This window comes from Protopterus annectens, chromosome 1.part0 (genome assembly GCF_019279795.1).
Source record: "Protopterus annectens isolate FY-2018-M chromosome 1.part0, PAN1.0, whole genome shotgun sequence".
In the NCBI taxonomy this organism is placed as follows: domain Eukaryota; kingdom Metazoa; phylum Chordata; order Ceratodontiformes; family Protopteridae; genus Protopterus; species Protopterus annectens.
The window spans coordinates 819331557-819358868 of NC_056725.1; the positions used below are offsets into that span (position 1 = coordinate 819331557).

The 27312-nt window shown below is 44.0% G+C and overlaps 1 protein-coding gene across 1 annotated transcript in view; it reads right to left on the reverse strand.

Annotated features, from left to right (window-relative positions):
• SCAF8 (SR-related CTD associated factor 8) overlaps window positions 1–27312 on the reverse strand; it is a 1875331-nt gene that overhangs the window by 362061 nt on the left and 1485958 nt on the right. The window contains exon 19 of the mRNA XM_044063383.1: window positions 23418–23565. Within this exon, the coding sequence (XP_043919318.1) occupies window positions 23418–23565 (148 nt within the window). The remainder of the gene's footprint in view (window positions 1–23417; window positions 23566–27312) is intronic.

A 27312-nucleotide genomic window follows, 5' to 3' on the forward strand; every position in this document is an offset into this window, starting at 1 on the left:
GAATAAGGACAATTGAGTACTTTCAAGAAGAGGCAAAAGCAAAATAATGTAATAAAGTAGGAAGAAACAAATACAGTAAGAACAGATTAATAAAGTGCACTTTTTTTCTCTGTATTAAGTAGAATGAGCTAATGACACTAGACTGGGAGGAGTGTCACAGATCAAATATACAGCAGGGGTGGTCAATTGCAAAGAAACCAAGTATAAGAAGATGATACCAATAGGCAGGGAGAGTGGGAACACACAAGTTGTTAGACCACTATTTAACACAGCAGGAATAAGGGTGGGAGAAAAACCAGCAATTTCAGCATGGATCAGAAGCCAGCAAATAAATATCTAAATCAATCAAGCAAAAAAAAAAAAAAAAAAAAATGAGGATAACACAAAACTTTGAAAAGAAGTTCCAGAAAAATATACTTATCACTTTATATGTCATACTAAGTGTTTTCATTGTGAGACTGTATTGTTTAGCAAATGGTTATCAGCATTTGTGTTACTTTACTTCAATATCTGTAATCACTGTCAAAGTAAATAAGAAAACAGTATGCACATTGATAGGTTTGAAGTATGTTTATGGCGAGTGGGGAGAAATAGCCAAGTAATGGAACACTAGAATGGCTGGCCAGGGGGCTGCTGTGGGGGGTGCAGGACATTATACCTTTTTATTTCTTAGCCTAATTAACTTCTTACACCACTGATTACTCATAGTACATCTGCAAAGTTTGTACCTAAACGTAGAGAATCTAAAATGTCCTTTACCTCAAAACAATGTCTTAATCTTCCTATCTTTAATTTCCGAGGCTGCTTCATTATTATTTCTGGCTGTATAGTATGTATTTGCAGAATGTCAAAGGGTGCATCTCTTGTGATTTACAGCCAACATCTGCAGAAATTGCAAAAATCCTGGAACTTGTATTCAGTTTGTAAACTAGTTAATTACACCGTGTGTGGAATCAAATAGGGAAAGGAGAGACAGTATTAGCACACCCCTTCAAAAAGAGCACAAATGAACAGTTATGTTAACTCACGGATAATGGAGGTAAATTTTAAGATTATCCATTAGTATCCATCATTTTTTGTGAGAAGTTACTTCAATTGTATTATTAAGAGAGAAGCTTTTATTTTTTTCACTAGAGGATTTGGAGAAAAAATATATTTTTTTTGGGGGGGGCTCTTGACCCAAACACAACATGTGCGTACCGGCACCTTTTTGTTTACAAAAAGAGAAAGTACAGTTGTGTACACCTACCATAAATGTAGATGTTCGAGTGTCTTCACTGTTGCAGTCATAACTGTAGGGTGTTCCTGCCGGCAGGCAGCCCGAGGTCGGCCAGAATCCCAAAGTCTGGGTCCGGCGTCGGTTGTACCAGCAAGTACCCTGACGTCAGAACGCAGAGGTACATAGCTGACAGCCAACGCCATGTTCTTCAGCCTTTCTTGCCCCAGATGTCAGAAGCTCCCCAAAATATCCAAAAGGTGTCCCAAAGGAAACACAAATACACCACAAAGGAAGAGGAGATAGAACAAACAGAAAATAAGAGGGGAATGGTGGGAGGGAAACCCCAACTGCAACAGTGAAGACACTCGAACATCTACATTTATGGTAGGTGTACACAACTGTACTATGTTCTTCGTGTTTCACTGTTGCAGTCATAAATGTAGGGTGGAATCCCAAAGCTGTGAAGGAGGGTGGAGGTTATGCAGAAGGGGCAGCCAGAAGACCCTGCAAGACAGCAGAGGCAAAACCTGCCCTAGACTTAGAATACAAAGGGAGATTATAGTGCTTAGAGAAGGTATGCACTGAACTCCAAGTGGCAGCTTCCAAAATGTCCTTGGTAGGAACTCCTCTGAGAAAAGCTGCTGAAGTGGCAGCTGCCCTAGTAGAATGACTCCTAACAGTGCCTGGAATCTGTTTCCCAAAATGAGAGCAACAAAACCTTATTCCATGAGCAATCCATTTGGAAATAGTTTGTTTAGAAATAGCCTTGCCTAGAGAACTGGAGGCATAAGAGATAAGCAACTGTTCAGATTTCCTGAAATCTTTAGTTCTGTCCAGGTAAAATCGTAGTTGTCTGTGTATGTCCAATGAATGTAAAATCCTTTCCCCTTTGTTTTGAGGATTTGGAAAGAAAGTAGGAAGGTGAATAGTCTGATTTAAAGTCACTTTAGAAATCACCTTAGGCATAAATGTAGGATTGGTCCTCAAGGCCACCCTGTCTTGATGGAAAATAAGGTAAGGTTCCACAGCCATGAGAGCTTGCAACTCTGTCACCCTTCTTGCAGAAGTCAATGCTAATAAAATAGCTGTTTTCCAGGATAAGAACTTGATATCCGAAGCAGCAGCAGGCTCAAAGGGAGGTAAAGTAAGCTTCTCCAAAACATAATTAAGATCCCAAGCAGGAACAGGAGGAGTTCTGGGAGGTCTTAAATTCTTAGCCCCTCTCAAGAATTGTCTCACCAGTTGATGAGAAAAATGGGGGGATCAGTGTTGAAATGAGCCGAAATAGCAGAAGCATGAATTTTGATGGAAGAGAATGAGAGGCCTTTAAGCAAGAGTTCAGAGAGGTAAAGTAAAATGGAGGAAATATCAGGTAGAAGAGGATCAGAACCTCGATCCTGCATCCAAATACAAAATCTTTTCCATTTAGAAGCATAAGATTTTCTAGTACTAGGACGCCTAGCTTCCAAGAGAACATCCAAAACTTGTTTGGGAAGAGCAGAAGGAATCAAAGGCCTTTGTAGAGCCAGGCTGCCAGGCAGAGAGTCTTGATTTGAGAGTGTAGCATCTGACCCTGATGTTGGGACAGAAGGGAAGGAGACAGAGGCAGAATCCAAGGAGGTTCCAAGAACAGGTGTCTTAAGGTTGGATACCAGAACTGCAGAGGCCAATTTGGAGCTATCAGAATGATGATCTTGGGTCTGTCCTGTTTTATTTTCAGTAGCACCAGAGGCAGAAGAGGAAGGAAGAGGGAAGGCATATCCCGAAAGATTCCTCTAGCTGAAAGACAGGGCATCCACTTTCCATGCTGTTTTGTCGAAGGACCTGGTGCAAAATAGAGGTAACTGATGGTTGAGATGGGATGCAAACAGATCTATCTGAGGACAACCCAAAACTGATGTAATCCTGCTAAATAAGTTGGGGTCCAGCATCCATTCGTGGGGATCCAAAAGATTTCTGCTTAGGCTGTCTGCTAAGAGATTTTGCTTTCCTGGGATGAACTGAGCTTGAAGATGCAGGTTCAGATTTAGAGCTGTGTCCCATAGACTTCATGGCTAGTCTGCAAAGGGGGTATGAGTGGGAGCCCCCCTGCTTGTTTATGTACCACATGACTGTGGTATTGTCTGTACGAATCAGATGATGTCCTGGTTGCAAAAATTTCTGGAAGGCTAGAAGAGCATGTTGGACTGCCAACATCTCCTTCAGGTTGATGTGCCAGTGAAGATGTTTCTTTGGCCAAGAGCCCTGCTGGCAGTTGTCTAGAAAATGAGCTCCCCAAGCGTAATCCGAAGCGTCTGTGGTCATGATCTGAGAAGGCTGAGGCAGACGAAAGGGGTTTCCTTCGTTTAAAGCACAGGTCCTGGACCACCAAAGGAACTCTTTTTGGAGGCAGGGAATCAGAGGTATCATTGTTTCCAGGCTGTGGTAATGCTGAGACCATACACTCTTTAGGTACCACTGAAGTTTTCTCATATGAAGCCTTGCATTTGGAATCAACAGGATGCAAGAAGCCATGTAGCCCAAAGCCTGCAGGAATTTCCTTGCAGTGAGCTGAGTCAAAGTAGCCAAGGTTTTGAAAATTGATGCCAGATGTACTTGCTTTTCTTGAGTCAGGAAGGCCTTTTGCAAGCTTGTGTTTAGAAGAGCTCCCAAAAAAATCATTTGTTGAGAGGGAATCAAATGTGACTTTTTTTGTGTTCACTGAAAATCCCAGTAGTAGGAGGAGACGCTGAACAAACTGCAGATGTTGAAGTAAAAGATCCTTGCTGTCCGCCTGGATAAGGCAGTCGTCCAGATAGGGGTAAATTTGAATCCCTTGGAGTCTGCAATAAGCCACTACTGGAGCCAGGCACTTGGTAAAGACTCTGGGAGCAGTAGATAAGCCAAAGGGCAGTGCAGAGAATTGAAAGTGTCTCGAGCCTGCCTTGAATCTGAGGTATTTTCTGCGTTCCTGTCTGATGGGAATGTGTAAGTAGGCCTCTTTCAGGTCCAATGTTACCATCCAAGCATCCTGGGAGAGCATGGGAAGAAGTTGTTGCAGAGTAAGCATCTTGAATTTTGGAATTTCCAGAAAAGTATTTAATACTGAGAGGTCCAGAATAGGTCTCCATGCATTTTGTTTTCTTGCGACCAGGAAAAGTCTTGAATAAAAACCCTTGCCCATCTCTGGGGGTGGAACAGGTTCTATGGCTCTCATGGCCAATAAAGCGTCCACCTGATTTAAGGCCTCTGACCATTGATGTTTTGGCAGATCTGGCCAACCGTAAGACCTTGGCAGAGTATGAAAGTGGAATTTGTAGCCTTTTAAAATCACATCTAAAACCCATTTGTCCTGGGTTATATGCGTCCAGTTTTGGTAAAAAAGAGATAATTTTCCTCCGAGAGGAGCTTCCAGGCAAGAAAGACCTGTAGCCCAACAGAGGGAGTTCATTGGGTCTGCTTCCTTTGTGATTGAGGTCTGTCTTCTCCCCTTCTAGGTGAAGAAGCAGTCCACTTTCTGGACCTACAAGAGGCCTGTGTCTGTGCCCGGCCTCTAGACTGTCTATATCTTCCCCTTTGAGGCCTGTCAGAAGTGGGAAAAGACCAATTTTTGGAAGGCCAATTTCTAGAAAATCTAGGAGGCTGAACTTGTAAAAAATCTTTGACAGTATGCATAGATTTTGCTTTTTCCTCCATCTTTTTAATAACCTCCTCAGCCTTAGATCCAAATAACACATCATGTTGAACAGGGGCATCTAACAGTTTCGCCTTAACCTGCTCAGGTAAATTCTGCTCGGCCAAGCATGTCTCCTTATAACAGTACCAGAGGCTGCGGCCCTGCAAGAAGCTTCCAAGGCATCAAAACCACAATGTAAGCTATGTTTGCTAACTTGTTCAGTTGCATGCAAAACATCCTGTAATTCCTTGTCCTCTGCACATGCAGGAAAGGTAGAAAGCCTTTGCTTTAAAACAGACAAAAGAAATTGCTGATACTTGAACATATGAAACTGGCAATTTAAAGCTCTAATAGAAAGAGTAGCAGAAGTATAAACCTTTTTGCCCCACCTATCCAGGGCACGAGAATCCTTTTCAGAGGGAATAGGATTTTTAGATGAAGCGGCCTTAGCAGCTTTAGAACCCTGAGAAATAGTTTCTGGATCTGCAGAAGGGTTCTTAAATAAGAATTGATGGGAATCAGGGACTCTGTAAAATCTATCAGGCTTAGAAGGAGCAGGCGGCAAGGAATCAGGATTCAGGTTAGCTTCAGAGAAAGCATCATCCACAATGTCAAGCACAGGAGGAATAGCCAAAGGTCTGTGTTGAGGGAGAAGGAGAAATTCTCTGAGTCTCTTTTTGGAGGCAGAATAATCCTGACCTTCCCAATGAAAATGCTCTCTCATCTCATGTAAAGTTTCCCCAAAAGAGAAATCTTCAGGGGGAGAGGCAGAGGGAATAGAGTCCTCTGCATCTGAATCCTCATAAGGAGGAAGAGTAATCCTGGTCAGAGGAAGAGACAGAAGACACAGAAGCCTGGTCAGAGGAATCATAAGGTAAATCCTGTCTAAGCCTTTTTTCAGGAGGAGGGTGAGAACCCCTAATCATTTTAAGTAAATCCTCAGCCATCCGAAGTAATTGCTTCTGGGACTTGGGAGCTGAATCCGAAGCAGCTCGAATAGAAACCCTTGGTTTTACAGGAGTTTTTGTCTTTGCCTTTGACTTTGATGAAATAGTTATGTGTGAAGGCCTGAAAACTCCCTCAGAAGCCGGTACCTGCACAGCGGTTCCGGACCCATCTGAAGGAGCGACGTCCGAAGGTCCTGCAGCAGATAAAATATTAGGCCTAGATGGTTCCCCATGGGAGTCCGTGTCGGCCATCGGTTCAGAAGTGGCGGACGACAGGGGCTGCAAAAGCGCCTCACTGATGACCGCCGAAGCTGGCTCCGGCTGCGAAGAATCCTGATTGGACCTCAGAGGCCTATCCTTGTCCTTGCATTTCTTTTGAATTCCGGTTGTCGGTAAAGTATCCGACGACATCCTGTAATTAAATCGTCTACCGAAATAGTTCAAGGCCCAATCGTACCTACGCTTGATAGTGCGAGAATTAAACCTGGCACAGAACCGACAAGAAACGTCGTGGTCAGGGCCTAAGCAAGGTAGACAGTAAGAGTGGAAATCTTTATGAGGTATTTGTTTTCCACACGATATACAATTATTAACTTTTTCTGACATCGGAGGAGCAAGAAAAAAGTTTCCCCAACGGGGTACTTAGCTTAAGAAGAGAAGTTGAAAACTTCGGACCGAAGTCAATCAAAGCACGTTGTTCTGAATACGCCAACCAACGACTTGTGAGCTGCTTTCCATCGCACGGCAAGAAAGACTGGAGAAGATGGCGTCGGCTGTCCGCTATGTACCTCTGCGTTCTGACGTCAGGGTACTTGCTGGTACAGCCGACGCCGGACCCAGACTTTGGGATTCTGGCCGACCTCGGGCTGCCTGCCGGCAGGAACACCCTACAGTTATGACTGCAACAGTGAAACACGAAGAACATCTGCATATATGTAATACTATGTCGAGAAAAAGCTAGCAAGTGAGGCTGGTGCCAGGCAAGCAAGCACGGTTGATCCAAAGAAAAATTGCCAGCACCCAGGAGGATCTAAGGTATAAATCTTTATTGAAAGACTGAAACTAGACCGGTTTCAGCACAAGGCTTTCTTCAGTAGTACATTTTCATAGTGTCAATGAATCATCATCTTATACAGCTTCAATGAATGGATGTAATGACAATTTCCTGTGATTAACAAAAACCAAAAAATGGTCAATAAAAACATAAGTGTAGTAAAAACCATGACATTGTTAACATAGGAAATATAACGATGGTATTAATCAGCTCCTGATATTTCATTTATGTTCATAAATACAAACCGAAAACAAATATAACTGGTATATGTTGTATACCTATAAATAAAGAACATAATGATTAATATACAGAAAAGAAAAACCATCATGATAAACATAGTGGGATAGGAAAATAATAAATATACTAGTACATGATAATGTCTCAAAAGATATAAATAAATAGGTAAACTGGGAGATGCTTGGAAAAACATGAATCACAGTTTATCATTCAATCCCGGAGGGAAAAGCCCCCCAAGTTTAATAATCCATCTCTTTTCTTTTTTGTTCAAAATATCATGCCACCCTGCTTTAAATAATCGATTACCAATTATACGATCAATAATGGTAAATGAGAATTTGGCAGTGGAATGTTTAGTGGTGTGTCTGTATAATGCATTAGTTAATCTTTGGTTCCTGATGTCCCCCAGGTGTTCAGAAATCCTTATACGGAACTGCCTTGATGTTTGACCAACATAAAAGGCCTGACATGTACATGTGGCGAGATAGATTATCCAATCTGAACTGCAGTTGCCAAAAAATTCAATGTTATAAATTTGTCCAGTGTTTTTACTAGTGAAACTGGTGGTTTTGAAAATGTAGCTGCAAAAACTGCAGTGGCCACAAGGAAAGATGCCTGTGAGTTTGTCCCCTGTAAGTGTCCTTTGTGTGAGGTTGTCATAATGAACAATATTATCAACAATCATTGGAATATACCCAACTCGCATCCTCTTTTGGAAGACTACCTAGGGGAACGATGTTAGTTTTCATATAGGAAAGGCAAAACGCTTGGTTCTCTCTTCTCACATTACAAAAGAACAAGCTCCAAGGGTGATAATCTATCTCGCCACATGTAAGCCCTTTTATGTTGGTCAAACATCAAGGCAGTTCCGTATAAGGATTTCTGAACACCTGGGGGACATCAGGAACCAAAGATTAACTAATGCATTATACAGACACACCATTAAACATTCCACTGCCAAATTCTCATTTACCATTATTGATCGTATAATTGGTAATCGATTACTTAAAGCAGGGTGGCATGATATTTTGAACAAAAGAGAAAAGAGATGGATTATTAAACTTGGGGGGCTTTTCCCTCCGGGATTGAATGATAAACTGTGATTTACGTTTTTCCAAGCATCTCCCAGTTTACCTATTTATTTATATCTTTTGAGACATTATTATGTACTAATATATTTATTATTTTCCTATCCCACTATGTTTATCATGATGGTTTTTCTTTTCTGTATATTAATCATTATGTTCTTTATTTATAGGTATACAACATATACCAGTTATATTTGTTTTCGGTTTGTATTTATGAACATAAATGAAATATCAGGAGCTGATTAATACCATCATTATATTTCCTATGTTAACAATTCTCATGGTTTTTACTACACTTATGTTTTTATTAACCATTTTTTTGGTTTTTGTTGATCACAGGAAATGATGTCATTACATCCATTCATTGAAGCTATATAAGATGATGATTCATTGACACTATGAAAATGTACTACTGAAGAAAGCCTTGTGCTGAAACCGGTCTAGTTTCAGTCTTTCAATAAAGATTTATACCTTAGATCCTCCTGGGTGCTGGCGATATATGCAATACTCCATGACATAAACAATGGAAACTTAGTCCAAAAAGTAAAACAAAGAAGTCCAATACCCTCAGATAAAGAATTTAATAAAATAACAAAGCTTTCAAGTAAAAACTCTTCATCAGTGTTTAATCCTCAAGGTCACTGAGAACCTTTTTAAACAACATGCAGCCAATTAGTTAAATCAATTAACTCATTAAAATAATTTAAAGCGCCCATACAAAAATTCACTGCAGTATTAGCTTAGTTCTTCCATATCCTAACTTACTAAAGCATTTATATAGCATCATGTTTATCTTTCAGAATATGTTTGATACCAACACTTGTATTCAGTCCAGGAAAATGGTCTGCTAGAAAAAAAATGTATCCATTTATATTCACACAGTCCTGTTTTATTAATGATATCTCCCCATTTTCATGTATACAGATAACTTGTAAAGTTCTGAACTTGAATCTATGTTCTGTACCTTCACTAAATATATGCTTTGCTAAAGCATTAGTTAACACATTTCTAAGTATATCTGAAAGGTGACTAAGCCTTTCTATCTTGTAGTTTTTTATTGGTTTTACCAATATAGAAACAATTACATTGCATTCAATGAGTGAAGTATACCACATTTTCAGTAGTACAGGTCGCTCTTGCTCTAAAGGAGAAATTTTCTCCACTTACACGATGTTTAAAGAATCTATCAGTGCACATCACTACAACGGACACAATTATAACAAGGAATAGTGCACATTTTATATATATGTCAGTCTTAAGATGCCTTTTATTACTAGCATCCTTATAAGGATGATGAATAACTTTTACTTGAAAGCTTTACTTTATTAAACTTCTTTAGTGGAGGGCGTTGGCCTTTTGTTTTACTTTTTGGACTGTATTTCTGGTGCTTTGAAGTCCTTTAACTGCTTTGGTGATTTATTTTGTCTTTGAATAATGGAAACTTATCTTTTTTTTTTCTGATAACATAAGTAAACTCATGTTATTTAAAATGTGATAATGTAATAAACGTGTTAAAAAATAGTCTTTCTCAGTGATGTACATGTCACGAATTTTCTCTGCTGAAGGTGTGTGGAATACAAAAGCATCATCTGTGGTAATGCTTCAATGCTGTACACCTCTTACTAACAGTACTAGTGCAGCTAATGGCTTATAATGTAATAATAGGCAAGTATTATGAAGGCAAAAATGGCAATGGCATTGAGTATGTGATCTTTGTGTGTGTGTGTGTGTGTGTGTGTGTAAGGACTGACATTAAAACAGTGTAAGTATCAAAAAAAGCACTAGCAAGTGCAAAGGCTGAGCATGCCTTCTTAGTCTAGCGAATAACTCACTACATGTAAATCACAGAGCAAGACTAGAAGAGATTTTTAAAAATGTGCTTGATAGGGGTATAAGAGGAAGAAATTCCATCAGTTAAGTACTACAGGAGGACACTCAACTCAGGGGGTATTCAAAAGCTGTGTGTGACCAACGTGAAAGGTCTCCAGCAATTTTCCAGGATTTTCTGCCTTCTCGTGTACACCTAGCTATATTAAAGTTACTTTCAACTGAAAAGTCTTGGGATGACCTAAAGGAGCTAAAACATGGGAGGAGGAGGACTGTACAAGCCCCTCTATGACTGAAAATACCTTGCCCTTCTTTCTTAAGGTCCAATGTGGTCTAATATGAGGCCTCTTATAAAGGCGTTTATGAAGCTGTTCATAAGATGGTCATAAGCAGCAAAATTCACGTAGCCTCTGGTTTTGCCTAAGTGTCGCTGGCAACAAAGATGCAGAAGACTATAAAAAATTTACTGAAGACAGCAAGTCTCTTCACTGTAGTCTCCTTAACATTATCCAGGAAACTCTACTTGGCTAAAACCCAATATACTAAAGAAGCATAGACAGGTGAAAAGAACAGTTGTGTAAAATCTTACAATAATCATAGATGTCTTTCTCTTCCATGCTGCAGTATTCTTGGTGCAGGATTTTTCTCCTCAGGCGACCTGTATGTTGGCTCCTATACAAAAGCTTCAGCTTAGCTGTTGTAGCTGTGTGGGACATCACACACAGGCCTTAAACCAGGGACCTTAAATGTGACGTCTGCATACATAGACATCAGAATTTGAGGGCCCAGCAGGAGGAGTAGCCAGTGATGTCAGTCACAGGGTCAAGGATCCCTTATGTGGTTGCATAGGTCACAGGATAGGGTGTAGACCCCAAGAGATCTGAGGATATGAGTGAATGAGAGACAGAAAAGGATAAAGGGGTTTTGGTGGGTGGGAAGGAATAGTGCAACACAGAAGAGAAGGACATCTATGGTTATGGTAAGATTTTACACAACTATTCTATGTCTTTCTAGTCCTATGTTGTTGTATTCTTGGTGTGGGAGAGTACCACAGCTTAGTTAGAAGGAAGGGTGGAGGTAGAAGAGGCTGATTCCACAAAGCTCTGCAGGATTGCCCCGGCAAATCCTGCCCGTGCTCTGGAGACATTGTCTAACTTGTAGTGGTTGGTGAAAGTGTGAATGGTGGACCATGTGGCTGCTTCCAGTATGGAAGTGGTGTCCAGGCCATTTAAAAAGGCTTTGGAGGCTGCCACTGCTCTGGTGGAGTGAGCTTTGACTCCCTGTGTGAGGTTTTTGCCATGGTGTGAGTAGCAGAGGCAAATGGCTTTCCTAATCCAACATGCGATGGTTTGTTTGGAGACTGCCTTGCCCAGGGCCCGGGGGTGGAAGGAAACAGAGGTGACTGGATTTTCTAATGGATTTTGTTTTGTCTAGGTAAAATCATAGCTGTCTGTGTACATCCAGGGAGTGAAGTATTCTTTCACAGTCATTGGTAGGAGAGGGATAGAAGATGGGAAGATGAACAGATTGGTTTAAGGACAGATCATTGACCACCTTTAGCATGAAGGAAGGGTTAGTTCTAAGTGTTCCCATATCCTTGTGGAAAGGTAGTGTATGGAGGGCAGGCCATTAGGACCTGTAATTCAGACACCCTTCTGGCTTAAGTTATGGCCACTAGCAGTACTGTCTTCCATGTGCACATCTACAGAGTAGCTGCACTAGCAGGTTCAAATTGAGACTGGGTTAGTTTTTCCAGAATTAAGTTAGGGTCTCGGGGTGGTGGGATGGGCTTGCTAGGAGGTCTGATGTGTAAAACCCCTTTTAAGAATAGCTTCACATCGAGCCTGGCTAGCAGGGGAGGGTCTAGCCCTTTACTAGCTGACACACACACACAAGCAAGAACTAGGGGGGGATCTGCTATGCATGGATCCCTACCCTTGTCCAGACACCAGTTTTAAAATGTTTCCCATTTAGCTAAGTATGATTTTCTTGTAGTAGGTTTCCTGGCCTCCCTCAGGACTGAAAGCACATCCTCTGAGTAGTGGTGCCTGAAGGGAATTAGAAGTTCATCACCCACAGTGTCAGTGACAACATCTGCAAGTGTGGGTGGATGAGGGTTCCCTTTTGTTGTGTCAGAAGGTCCACCTTGTGGGGTAACTTGTGGTGACTGCCTTGGCTAGACTGTGAAGTAGGGGAAACCAGTGCTGGTTCACCTTTCTGCAACTTCAGCCTGCCTCTTGATTGGATGGGAAATGAGAAATTCACCCCGTGGATCACCTCTGTGGCTCTGCTCGACAGTGGCACAGGAAAATAATTTTCTTGGGTGGCAAACGCCAGGGTACCTTTTTGGCTGGGCTTGTATAGGCCCCAGGGCCGATAGCTTAGTACCTACCTATGAACCTATGTCTTGGCCAGTAGGGAGTCACCAACAAGATTTTTGGTTTGTCTTTCCTGATTTTCAGGAGGACTTTCTGAATCAGTGGAAAGGGAGGAAAAGCATATAGAAACCTTCCCTTTCAAGAAATGCTGAAAGCATCTACTCTCCAAGCTAGAGGGGAGTAGGTCTTGGAGCAGAAGGTCTGCAGTTGTCTGTTCTGAGGGGAGGCAAACAAGTCTACTTGAGGAGTGCCTCAGTGGTGGACAATGTCTAGGAATACATTCCTGTCCAACATCCATTCGTGTTGTGGAGAGGATGCCCTGCTTAGAAGATCTGTTTGTTGTCCTGTGAGGAGATGTAGGATGCCTGCAGGGACAAGTTGTGTTGAGAGGCTAGGTCTCATATCAGTGAGTTTAGTCTGCACAGGTGGTACGCTTTTGTTCCCCCCTGCTTGTTGATGTACCACATAACTGTGATGTTGTCTGTTGTTATTAGGAGAACACCTGGTAGTAGGAAGGGCTGAAGGTTTTTAGCGCTAGAAGGAATGCTGTCATTTCCTTCATGTTGATATGTTTGTTCCTTAAGGAAGGGTGCCACTTTGCTTGGACCCTGTAGGATGCCATTATGACTCCCCATCCTGAGTCTGAAGCATCTGTATGCATAACTTGGGTTGGGATGGGAGGCTGCAGTGGAAGGCCCGGGTTGAAATGGACTTGCTGAATCCACCAAATTACATCTGCCTTTAGGCAGGGCAGGAGAGTGATTTCTTGCTCTAGAGGATGTTGGTGTTGAGACCAAACATTTTTTAGATACCACTGTAACTTTCGTATGTGCATTCTGGCTAGAGGAAGCATGGAGACGGTGGCTGCCATTAGGCCCAGGGTCCTTAGAAATTGCCTTGCAGTTACTATTTGGGTCTGCAGCAGGGCTTTGAAATGGGAGGTCAAAGAGCTGAACTTGATCTGAGGAAGGAAGGCTTTCATTATGTTTGTTTTGATTCTGCAACCCAGAAATATTTTGTCTTGTTCTGGTGTCAAGGGTGATTTTGGGAGGATGAGGGTGAACCCCAGATTTTGTAGTAGGCACATGGTGAACTCTAGCTGGATTAATAGGGTTTCTTTGCAGTCTGCTAGGATCAGAATGTCATCTAGGTAAGGATAAATCTGAATCATCTGTGTTCTGCAATAGACAATGGCCGGTGCCAGACATTTTGTGAACACACTGGGGACAGTGAACAAACCAAAGAGCAAAGCAATAAACTGGAAATGAGAGGAGGGTCCAGAGAAATGTAAAAATTTTCTGTGGGAGGGTAGAATGGGTACTGTGCAAGTACGCTTCTTTCAGGTCCAGTGTGGCCATGAAAGCCTTGGCTGGAATGAGAGGAAACAAATTTCGAAGGAACGACATTCTGAAGGTGGGCACTTAAGAATAGATTTAAGAAGAAAAGGTATAGAATGGGTCTCCGTGGTCCATCCTTTTTGGGGGACCAGGAAAAGTCTTTAATAGAAACCCTTTCCTTACTGTCCTGGGGGGACAGGTTCTATGGTGCCCAAGTTCAGAAGTTCTGTCAGGATCTGTGGGAAGAGGTGTCTGATTTTTTGGGGGAAAGGGGACACCCCTTAAGGGTGGCCTTTCTTTCCAGGAGAGGAAGTATCCTTTTTGGATAATAGCCAGAACCCATCTGTCTGTGGTGATGGTTTTCCAAAAGGGGATACAGTGGGAGAGGCGGGTAGAAAGGGGAAGGGGGGGGGCAACGCAGTTATGCATTGTTGGGTCCTTGAAAGGGCCGTCTAGAGGAAGGCTGAGAGGCAGTTGGTCTGGTAGGGGTTTGCCTTTTGGTTCCTCCTCTGTCTGGAAGAGGTAGGATCAGCAGAGGGTGGGTTTCGTCTGACAAATGTGGCCTTGGCAGGGTAATTCCTGTAATATTTGGGAATTGGGGACACCAGCAGATGCTTGAAGTCTTGCAATTCCTTAGTCTTTTCCTGTAGATTTTTTAAACAGGTCCACTGATTGCTTGCAAACAGGAAATTAAGGCCCAGAGGGGCATCTAAGACCTTAGACTAAGTCATCAAGTAAATGCTGCAGACTAAGCCAGGAGTATCTCCTGAAAAAAAGAGGCAGATGCTGCAGAGCGTGTAGAGGCTTCTGCAGCATCACAGCTGCATCTAATTGAGTGTCTGGCTACTTGGGCAGCCAGAGAAAGTTTGGAAGAGATATCAGCTTTTGTGAGGCAGTCAGGAGTAGCAGCCAGCAGAGTAGTGGCTTGAGAAACCAGGTCCAAAGCATATTTAGTTATATGGGTTTGATAGCTGATGGCTCTAAAAGCCAGTGTGGAAGAGGTGAAGACCTTCTTTCCAATTCTAACCATTGTTTTGCTGTCTTTGTTCGTAGGTAAGAGAGAGGCAGAATGAATGAGTCTGGACTGCTTATCTATCTGGTGAGATGGCAATCCCAGCAGGATCTGCCAAGGGAGGCTTGACTAAGAAGTTTTGGTCATCAGGCACCTTGTAGAAGCAGTCTGGCCTCTTAGGGGCAGGTGGCTGAGAATCTGGTGTCTTTGATACAGATGCAAAGGCATCTAAAGTAGGCAGGGATGACAAGTGGAATGGCAGAAGGGGAGGGGGATTCCACTTATCTTTCGGCTTTTCCTGTTAGGGGTCTCCACAGTGGATCATCTCTTTCCATTTCTTCCTATCCTCTGTATCTTGCTCTGTCACACCAACCACCGGCATGTCTTCTCTCACCACGTCCATAAACCTTATCTTAGGCCTTCCTCTTTTCCTCTTACCTGGCAGCTCCATCCTTAGCATCTTTTTCCCAATATACCCATCATCCCTCCTCAGCACAAGTCCAAACCAACGCAATCTCGTCTCTCTTGCTTTGTCTCCAAACTGTCCAACATGAGCTAACCCTCTAATATACTGATTCCTAATCCTATCCATCCTAGTCACACCGATTGCAAATCTTAACATCTTTAACTCTGCCACATCCAGCTCTGACTCCTGCCTTTTTGTCAATGCCACGGTCTCCAACCCATATACCATAGCTGGTCCCACTTACTGTCTTGTAGACCTTCCCTTTCACTCTTACTGGTACCAGTCTGTCACAAATCACTCCTGACACACTTCTCCACCCATTCCACCCTGCCTGTACTCTTCCACATTCACCATTACTCTGAACTGTTGATCCCAAGTACTTAAACTCGTCCACTTTTACCAACTCTACTCCCTGCATCCTCACCATTCCTCTACCCTCCCTCTCATTTACACACATATATTCTGTCTTAGCCCTGCTGACCTTCAGTCCTGGTTTCTCCAAAGATGATATCCTCTGGGTGGAGTCTCCCTCAATAGATTCATCATCTGGTGAAAAGTACTCTTGAGGGGAGGCAATTTGGGAAGTGCAAGAAATGGATTCCTCAGAAGAGATTAATTTTCTTGCTCTCCTTCCCTCTCACGTGAGGCAAGTGGTGGAAGGGAAAAGGCATAAGAAGGCCTAGGGCTAAGCAGAGGAAGGGTACCTGGAGAAGAGGCTGAGGGCCTAAGAGCCAGAAAGGCCTGCATTAAGGAAGAGGTGAAGGACTGCCAATCTGGCAGGCTTTCTGCGAGTGTAGCCAGATGTTTAGTTTTTTTTTTTTCTTTTTGACTGGGAAAGACTTAGGAGTAGGCCTGGAGTCGGATGTCTGGCTAACAGTAGCAGTGTCTGGTGGAGGGATCCCAGCTGGAGGCCCAGCTGTGTCTGGTTCCTCCTCTACCTCGGCGGTAGCCAGTGTCTGGGTTGGCTCTGGAGATGTGCCGGTAGTCAAATGTGAAGCGGCTTCCTCTAAGGTTGCCGAAGTCGACAGGTCCGGAAATCCCTCAACTCCTAAATTGGTAGCTGGTGGGGCATTCGATAGCAGAGCGGCAGAGGAAGAGGGCCTAGGAAACTTGGCCTTCTTTCTCAGAGGTTCAGCCGAGGCCTCCGAGACGGGATCCATCCTAAGAGCTAATTTTTAAGCCATTGGTTTTCCAGGTAGAGATTTATGAGGCAAGATGGCTGAGAAGGGTTTTAGGAACAAAAGATTGGCAGATGGAGCAAGAGTTGTGATAGTGCTCCCGGCCTAAGCAAAAAACCCAGCAGTCGTGCATGTCTTTATGGAATATCTGGCGCCCGCATCGGCATTTACCCTTTTTTGCTGACATCGGCTAAGGATTGCTACAACAAACCAAGCTTTAGCAAGAAATTAAAGAAGAAAACCCCAACAGGGTACTGAGCTTTTAGACGTCTTGCAGTGAAGGAGCTAAGAACATGATACTTTGGTCATCTGCGGCTGAAAAGTTCTGGGGTCTGTGCGTGCAGATGTCACATTTAAGGTCCCTGGTTTATGGCCCTACTTGTGATGTCCCACGCAGCTACAACAGCTAAACTGAAGCTTTTGTATAGGAGCCGACGTACGGGGTCGCCTGAGGTGGAAAATCCCATGTCAAGAATACTGCAACATAGGAATAGAAGGATATTAATACTGCCTATCCTATAGGCTGTTGAGGGGAGAGCTATGCCTGGCATACAAGCCATTGTGATGCCTCACCCTAACGGACCTCCTGAATACCTGCAAAACAAACAGCACCATAATTACTCACTCCAAAGACTTAAACCTTGTCTGGTATAAATAGTACCTGCTGGAAAAACGAGTATACATCCAAGAGACTACCCCTTCTCTGGAACAGACTTCCCTAGCAACGTAAAGCAGAGTTCCTCCCTAACTCAATTCAACTGCAACTTGGACAGCTGGATGGGGAACAGGAAATTCTTCCCTGGTTTGGCAACTATGTTTCTAATTGACACAGGCAGCTTGTAAATTGCTCATTTCCCACACCACTGCTTGTAAATATTTAATCTCCCAAGCCTCTGCTTACACTTACCAAGGGGATGTGTACTTGCCAAAGATTTGGGATGCATGGCTAGGCTTAAAAAGGTCCTTGTGGCCATTAGCCTAATAAACACCTATGAATCTGTGAGGCTGTTGTGGCAAGTCAATAAGCTCTTTTGCCAACATACGTCTTTGGGCACTTTCCAAACAGCAAACATACCAACAGCCATCCTCGAGACCATGTGTTACACAAAAACTGAGAAAACAAGATGGGTCAGTCCTAAGAAAAAAGTGAAAAAGGACAGAATCATTACGTGGTGCCAAACAAAACAAATCCACTGGACTCGTGGATAAACTGGTATGCACAACACTGGAAAACAAAATAAGTAAAGTAAAAATGTGCAGACCAGATGCACGGGAGGTTAGTCCAATAAAAATCAATTTAATACAGATAAGCGCTTTCATGATATATATACAATATCGCTTCATCAGCCCAAAAGAGAATTAAAAAATGTTTAAAAAGGCACAGCAACCAATCAGGAACAGTACTATAGTCCACAGCCACCAAATCAATTAAGCAGAATATTATGCATATGTCTGCAAATAGATATGGGATCCTGTAACGAACATATTAACATGTAAAAACAGAAAAATATAGATTTACAGCAGTAAATGCTATACATAGCAAATGTCAGAACAACACATATAGTACTGCATCACTTAAATAATCTACGTGAATTGAGAATAGGTTTAAGAGAAATATAGCAGTAAATGCTATACAAAGTCTCTTTAAGGCGGCCCTGTCAGCCGGTTCAAAGAGTAGTAAAGTGAGTTTTTCTAGCACATATTTAAGATCCCAGGGAGGAGGAGACTGTTTCCTGGGAGGTCTTAGGTGCAGAACCCCCTTTAGGAAGAGTTTGGCTGGCACGCTGGATGCCAGCGGAGGGTCCATAGGCAGGCAGGCAAACATGGCAGCCAGGTGTGCTTGTAAAGAGGAGTATGAGAAGCCTGTCTTAAAGAGTTCACACAGGTAAGACAGAATCAGAGGCAAGTCACTGTCCAGCAGCATCATCTGTCTTTTATGACACCTGAAAGAGAACCTTTTCCATTAGGAGAGATAAGATTTTCTTGTGTTGGGTTTCCTGGCCTCCTGTAAGACTGAAAGCACTTCCTCGTTGTACAGGTGTCTGAAGGGAATCAAAATCCTACCTGCCACAGGGAGAGGTGCAGAGACCACCACTGTGGGTGTATCTGCGTCCCCTTGCGTTGTGTGAGTATGTCAACTGGAGGTGGGGTAACTTGTGGTGATTGCCCTTGGACAGATGAAGAAAAAGAGGGAACCAGTGCTGCCTTGGCCAATAGGGAGTCACCAGCAAGATTTCCGATGAGACATGCTGAATTTTTAGTAGGACCCTCTGAATCAGAGGGAAGGGGGGGGGGGGGTGAAGGCATACAGGAACTTCCCCCTCCATGACATTGAGAAGGCGTCTGTTTGCAATGCCTTCGGGTCATGAGTTCTGGAGCAGTAGCTCTGGAGTTGCCTGTTTATGGAGGAGGTGAACAGGTCTATCTGTGGAATACCCCACCTGTGGACCAGATCTAGGAACACCTCCCTTGACAGCATCCATTCGTGGCTGCCTGATATGGTTCTGCTTAGTGAGTCTGCCTGAGAGCTGTGCTGGGACGGAATGTAGGCTGACTGGAGGGCGAGTCCATGAGAGATGGTCAGATCCCATACCTGTAGAGCTAGTCTGCATAGAAGGTAGGGCTTTGTCCCTCCTTGCTTGTTTAGGTACCACATCACTGTGGTGTTGCTTGTCAAGATCTTTAGAAGGCCCTGTTAGAGGTAAGTCTGGATGGCCTGCAGGGCGAGGAGTATTGCTGTCATTTCCCTGATACTGATGTGCACTTGTTTGTGTTTGTCTGTCCACAAACCTTGCACTGTCCTTGGACCTAGAGTTGGCCCCAGATCTGAGGCATCTGTGTGCATGATCTGAGAAGGGGGCATTTGCAGGGGCAGGCCTGGATTCTGGGCAACAAAGGCAAGCCATCATTTTAATTCTTGGTGAAGACAGGGGAGAAGTGGGACCCTGGACTCTAGAGGATGTGAGTGCTGGGTCCACTCCGAGCGTAGGTACCACTGAAATTTTCTCATGTGTAACCTCGCTAGGGGTAACATGGGGATAGTAGCTGTCATGTACCCTAGCAGTCTTAGGAATTCCCTCGCAGTCCGAGCTGATGAATGGAGGGCAGACAAAGTGATGGTAGAGACACACCACCTTTTCCTCCGGGTCTCCTGATTCTGCATCACAGGAAGACATGTCCAGTGTAGGATGGAGTTGGGACTTTGGAAAATTTATCAGGAACCTTAAGAGACTGTAGCAGTAGCAGGAGGTCCTTGGTGTGACCAAGGAGGTCTATCTGCTGCTTGAATGAGTAGGTCGTCTTGGTATGGGAATATTTGTATTCCCCTTGTTCTGCAGTAGGCAATTACTGGGGCTAGGCACTTTGTAAATACCCTTGGAGCAGTGCAGACCCCAAAAGGCAAGGCATAGAACTGAAAGTGAGAAGAGCCTACTATGAATAAGAGATATTTCCTGGAGGTAGGTTTTATTGGAATGTGACAATAGGACTCCTTTATATCCAGGGCTACCATGAAGGCCTGAGGGAGAATGAGGGGAAAGAGAGTGGGTAAGGTGAGCATCCTGAAGGAGGGCACCTTTAAGAAGAGGTTGAGGTGGGAGAGATCTAGGATGGGCCTCCATGGCCCTTCCTTCCTGGGCACCAGAAAACTTCTTGAGTAGAAACCCTTCCCTCAAGCAGGGGTGGGGCTGATTCTATGGTGCCTTGCAGCAGCAGGTTAAGACCTGGTGTAGGAGGGACCATTGAGATGTGGGAGAGGGTGGAATAGGCAGTCTTGGAGGTGGAGTGATCCAAGTCAAACTTATCCATCCTTCAGGACGGACAAAACCCATTTGTCTGATGTTACCAGGGACCAAGAAGGGAGACAGAGAGAGACGGGTGGACAAGGGGGTGGTGGGTAGGAGGTGGGGGAGGAAATGTGGCAGGGCAGTCAAGACACTGCCTGCCCTGTTTGGAAAGGAAGGCCACTGGCCAGAGGCCTGAGAAGTCCTTGGCTGGGCAGTTCGTCTCCTGGGAGGCCTTCTAGACCTAGGAGGGCTGAAGGCCTTGATGCCTTTCTTATAAACTGAGTCTTCGCTGGGAAGTTTATCTGGAACTTCGGGATTGGAGAGACAAGGAGATGCTTGAGGTCTTGAAGCTCTTTCCCTTTCTGCTTGAGAAACTTGAAAAGATCAGCCACCTTAGTACCAGAGAGGGCCGAGTGGTCCAAGGGGGCATCCAGGAGATAGCCTCTGAAGTCATCAGGGAGTGGCTGCAGACGTGGCCAGGAATATCTTCTTAGCACGGATACTGATGCAGCTGACCTAGCTGGGGCCTCATCTGCATCGTATGCGCACCTAAGCGATTGCTTGTTCACTTGTGAGACGAGCTCGAGTAAGGAAGATAAAGATGCTTTAGCAGCACAGTCAGGAATGTCATTAAGCTCTTTGGAGTTTTTGTCCAGGAGAGCTAGATAGTACTTGGCCATGTGAGACTGATAATTTGTTGCCCTAAAAGCTAGGGTAGCAAAAGTGTATATATTTTTTCTCCACCTCTCCATGGCTTTGCTGTCCTTATCTGCAGGTAGGACCAGTGGCAGTAGGGAGAAGTTTGGATGCCCTGTCCGTAGAAATGGAAATGGTGTCTGGGTCTGCAGTGGGGCACTTAAATATGAATTTATCTGAGTCAGGGACCATGTATAATCTATCCACCCTTCGAGCAGCATGTGGTTGGGAATCTGGATTAATGGACGCCACCGCAAATGCATCTAGGAAGGCAGGTGGGATAGGTGACGGATTAGGTGATTCCATCTGAATCAGATCATAAAATCTTTTTTGTGCATCCGACATGTCTAAGCATTCCCACTTAAAGTGTTCTCTCATCAAGTTAACAGTGTCCCCGAAGGTTAGGTCTTCCACTGTGGAGTCAGGCTCAGCAGAGGCCTCTTCAGGGGATCCATACCCCAGGGGGGATGGAATTTGGGAAGAGTAGGTCAGGGAGTCCTCTGAGGAGTTAGACAGTTCCTCCTCCTCTGCAGACTGGCTCACAGTTCTTTCAGGTAAGTAAGGCCTGAGGCTGAGAAGAGGTGGAGCCGCAGGGGTGAACTCAGAGGAAGTCCTGAGGGCTAAGAAAGCATTGTAGAGACTCTGGCTAAAGGTCTGCCAATCAGGTAAGGCATCTGGTGCCGGAGAAATATGTCTGGTCTTTTGTTTTTTCTTAGAAGGCCTAGCCGGCATCTGGGTGGTGGTAGGCCTGGAAGAATTCATTGAAATGACGGAGGCTGGATCCAAAGCACCCATCAAAGGTACTGCCCCCCACCCCCCCCCACCCCAGTGTCTGGAGCAGATGCCAGTACATCCTCCCCGGATGTATCGTCTCTCCTCTAGATTGTGTGGCCTTCTGTAAGGTACCAGCTGTAGCTGCAGTGGAGGAAGACAGGTCCTCAGCCAAGCTGATGGCAGCTACAGGTTGAGGAGCGGCAGAGGGAGGCGCAGTGGAAGTAGTAGGCTGCATGGATTTTGCCCTCTTCCTTGGTGGCTCGGATGGGGTGTTGGAGGCGGCTTCCATACCGAGAGCAATTTGTCTTAGGCGCTGGTTCTCAAGGTATAAGTCGAGAGACTGTAAGCAGCGGCAAAGGGTCTTGGGGACGAACAATTTACAGATGGTACAGTTTTTGTAATCGTGATCCCTACCCAGGCAAAAGAGACACTGATCGTGGGTGTCTTTATGGAGAATCTAATGACCACAGTTGCACTTACTCTTACCGGACATGAATATACTACAAAAATACAAAAGAACTGAAGAAAAAAGCCCCAACAAGGTACTTATCTTTAATGCAAAACAGATCCGACATACGCGAGTAGCAGCAACACCTGGAGTACAGCTGGAGGCTGAAAAGTTCTGAGGGCTGGTGCGTGTAGACGTCACCTTTATGGCCCACGTACCTGCCTCCACGTCAGATGTCCAACACACCATGAGAGACTGAAAAAGCTTTGGAAACCTGGCTGGACAAGCTGAATGGAAGAAGGGTAAATCTACTAGTAGAATACTGCAACACTGGAATAGGAGGACATCTAAAGATACCTTGTGATGGTATTTGGCTTGGGTGGCTATTTTTGACTCAAACTTCGCTTTGGTGGAATTTATTAAGTTCAAGCTCCTGAAATAATTGTTTGCTTCAGTGACAAGGGCTCTAACCGTTCTGGGAATTACTCTTCTTACTTCAAAATTGTCTGGTTAAGAAACATGCTCACAGCAACACAGTTTGCAAACAGAAGTTAATGGGCAATAAATCAAGAACACATGATGAAGCTAACAGCTGACAGTCTTCATCCTCTGTGCTATGCTACCAGAATGTTAATGCAAGCCATTATTTAGAGAGACTACAGTGGCACATGTGAAGCAGGAGCCCTGATGTGCTTTTGTACTTCTTGCTCCATTCCAGCTGATGCCCTGGAGCATAACAATCGCTGTCTGAATCACGCCACATGTTAAGAACATTTTCTGAACCTGCGTGCACAGTGTCAGACATTGAACGTTTCCAGACAACACCACTGACACTTATTCTACTTACCAATGCCATTCTCTGTACATCATTACAAGAAGGCAGCTGTTCAGCTGCAGCTAGAAATAAACTGTATTCTGGATCAACCACATTCCCTTATTGGTTATACAACACCTATTCAATATACATTGCTCCTCAAACAAACAGCAGAGCAATTCTAAAAAAAACTGGTATTCAGACGATTACCACTGCTGTTGTACTAATACACTTAATACATCATACTATCATGATCCAAATATTTCAGTATCCATGATTCAAAATTACACAAAGTAAAAGTTAATTGTTTTAAGTTTTTTTTCTCTGGTACTTTATTTCCATATACAGAGATAATACACTTTTCCATATGCAGAGATAATACATTTGAGTCATGTCATCAACTCAAGATCTACACAACTCTTTTTTCATAATGCAACACACATTATTCTCAGATCCATGCCACCTCAAATGACAACTTGTCTTTCTGTTATTGAGCACTTACCAGGAGGTGGCTGTGTAGGAGCAAAGCCAGTCCGTAGAAATGGTGGAGGTGGGATAGCAGGATTAAAAGTTGGGGGAGGGATTGACATTGCCATTGGGAAAGTTGGTGGAACTAGACCAACTCCTGGAACAGCCTGAGCCACTGGAATCTAAAACATAAAAGTTGGTGCTACATTAAGAATTTAAAATTATAACAGTTATCTCTAGATTTTACAGCTGTAAAAGTGTGACATGAGAGTACTGTGCAGCAGTGTGTGAACAGTCAATGGTCACGTTATGCACATGTACTACACTTTTCAGAAAGTACAGTTGTGTACACTTACCATAAATGTAGATGTTCGAGTGTATTCACTGTTGCAGTCATCACATTTGGGGTATCTGCTTGCAGTAGCCCTCAGTCGGCCTGATTAACAAAGTCTTGGGTCCTGCGTTGGTTGCTGTTCCTTCTTCCATGACGTCAGGGGTATAAAACATGCAGCTGACGCCATTACATCAGTTTTTCTTGCCCCAGATGTCAGGTGCCCCCCTAATGGGAAGCAATTAAATCTATAAATATACAAGGTTATACCTCCAACAAAAAAGCAAATACACCATAAAGCATTTGAGCATAGTAAAATAGAGTAGAGGTATAGCCAGAAGAAGAAAGGAGGCTGGAGGGAGGGTTAACCAGGACTGCAACAGTGAATACACTCGAACATCTACATTTATGGTAAGTGCACACAACTGTACTATGTTCTTCGTGTTTCACTGCTGCAGTCATCACATTTGGGTAGATTCCCAAAGCTAAGGATGGGAGGAGGAATTTAGATAGCATTAGTACCAGCTATAAGGCCATGCAAGACTGCAGTGGCAAAGCCAGCTCAGGATTTACAGAAAACTGTCAGATGGTAATGCTTGGTGAAAGTATGCACTGAACTCCAGGTAGCAGCTTCTAGGATGTCCCTGGTACGGACGCCTCTGAGAAAGGCTGTAGAGGTAGATGCAGCCCTGGTTGACTGGGGTCTGATCCCGTGGGACAGGTTTCCCATGGTGCTTGTAGCAGAAATGAATGCAATGGCCTATCCATTTGGAAATGGTTTGCTTTAAAATAGCCTTCCCCTCTGCCCCTGCAGCAAATGCCACCCGCAGTTGGTCAGATTTCCTATGAGGTTTAGTCCTGTTCAAGTAGAATCTAAGTTGTCTATGCACGTCTAAGGAGTGCAGTATCTATTCCCCTTTGTTCTGTGGGTTAGAAAAGAAGGTTGGCAAATGAATGGACTGATTAAGGGCCACACTGGATACCACCTTGGGCATGAAGGAGGGATTGGTCCTGAGGGACACCCTGTCCGCATGAAAGATGATGAAAGGCTCCACTGCCATGAGGGCCTGTAATTCAGATACCCTTCTTGCTGAAGTGATTGCTAAAAGGAAAGCTGTTTTCCAAGAGAGGAATTTTAAATCCGCAGTGGCAGCTGGCTCGAAAGGAGGAAGGGTGAGCTTTTCCAATACAAAGTTAAGGTCCCAGGCTAGAGTCAGGGCTCTCCTAGGCAGTCATAGATTTTTGGCCCCTCTGAGGAACTGCTTAATCAGTGGATGAGAGAAGAGGGGAGGTTCTGTGTAATAATGAGCTGAAATGGCGGAGGTGTGAATTTTGATGAAGGAGAAAGACAGGCCCTTGAGAAGCATCTCAGTTAAGTATTGTAAAATCTGAGGTAAATTGGGCACTCTTGTGCTCATCGCTTGAGATTGGTTCCAGGCACAGAATCTTTTCCATTTTTCAGCATAAGATTTTCTAATTCTAGGCCTCCTTGCATCTAAAAAGATATCCATCACTAGTTTACTGAGGGAAGGTACAGGAGAGAGTAGGTAATTAGCCAGGCTGCCAGGCTCAGAGTATGAAGATGAGGGTGCAGAATCTGGTTCTCCTGCTGAGACAATAGGGTAGGAGTCTGAGACAGGTGCCATGGGGCCAACAGTGACACACTGCGCAGGAAGGGGTACCAGTGATGGCATGGCCAGTCTGGTGCAATCAAAACCGTCCTTGGTTTGTCTTGTTTGATCTTTAGTAGTACTTTGGACAGCAGAGGCAGAGGAGGAAAGACACACTGATAGGTTTTTCCAGCTGAAAGACAGAGCATCCACTTTCCAAGCTTGTTTGTGGTGAGTCCTTGTGCAAAATTTGAACAATTTATAGATATGGGTGGAGACAAAAAGGTCTCTCTGGGCTCCCCCCATTTGCTTGTCAACATGTTGAAAATCCTTGGTTCCAGCTTTCACTCATGTGGGTCCATGAGGTTTCTGCTTAGTTCGTCTGCCAGTGTATTTAGTTTTCCTGGCAGGAATGGAGCTTGTAGATGCACTTGGTAGCTCAGGGCTGTGTTCCACAATGCCATGGCTAGTCTGCATAGGGGGTAAGAATGTTTACCCCCCCCCCCTGCTTGTTTATGTACCACAACAGTGGTGTCCGTCTTTACCATTAACTGTCCTGGAAGAATGTGATCCTTGAAGTCTGTCAGAGTATGCTGTACAACTAACATTTCTTTTTGATTGATATGCAAGTGCATTAGACTTTGGTTCCATTTGCCCTGAATGCACCTCCCTGCCAGGCGAGTCCCCCATGCATAATCTGATGCATCTGTTGTTAGGGTTTGGGTGGCAGGGGGTGGTGTGAATGGTAGTCCCTTGTTTTGGTGGAAGGCCTCTGTCCACCAAAGAAACTCTAGGCGTAGGCAAGGTATGATAGGAATCATTGCTTCAAGATCCTGAAAATGTTGACACCATTGTACTTTCCTCATATGCAGTCTTGCATATGGTATCAGAAAAATGCAAGAGGCCATGAACATCGAGGCTTGTATTTGCCTTACAGATAGTAAAGTTTGTGTGGCCACTTGTTTGAAGTAGGTTGTCAAATGAATTTCTCTGGCATGAGGAAAGCCATCTGGGAAGTTGTATTCAAGGCTTGCTCCCAGGAATATGATTTATTGACAGGGTCCCAGGTGTAATTTCCTTTCATTTATGGTGTACGCCAGACAAGTTAGCACCCTCTGAACAAATGCCAGATGATTCAGAAGTATGTCCTGGCTTCCTGCCCGAATTAAACAATCATCCAGATATGGGTATATTTGAATATTTCTTTGCCTGCAAAATGTGGTGACTGGGGCTAGGCACTTTGTGAATACCCTGGGCGCAGTAGATAAGCCAAAGGGCAGTGCAGAGAACTGGTAGTGAATGTTGCCTGCTTTGAAGCGTAGGTATCTTCTGCAAGATTCCCTGACTGGGATGTGCAGGTATGCTTCCTTTAAATCGAGTGTTACCATCCAGGTATCTTTTCCTAGCATAGGAAGCAACTGGTGAAGAATCAGCATCTTGAATTTTGGAATCACCAAAAAGGTGTTTAGAGTAGACAGGTCTAGAATAGGACGCCATGAATTGTCTTTTCTCGGTACCAGGAAAAGTCTTGAGTAGAAACCTTGTCCTTTTTTCCTCTTCTGGTACAGTTTGAATAGCCTTTATGTTTAAAGGAAAGAGCATTTGCTTTTGAGCCTCTGCTCACTGATTTGGGGGTAAATCTGGGCAACCTTTTGGCGTTGGTAATGTGTGGAAATGAAATCTGTATCCTTGGGACACTATTTAAAACCCATTTGTCCTGGGTAATGAGTTCCCAGTTTTTGGCCTGCAGACCAATCTTTCCCCCTAAAGGAGCATTCAGTTGAGAAGTGCTTGGAAGTTTTAAAATCAAGTCACTGAGACAGTTTTCCATAGGGGGTCTCTTACTACTCCCATATTTGGAAGCGGAAGCCCCTCACTTCTTAGTCTTGTACGTACCCTGGGACTGAAACTTGGGGTTTCTGCTGTGTCTGGGTTTGGATTGAGAAGGCCTGGAAGGAGCAGGAAAGGACCAATTCTTAGAGGACCAT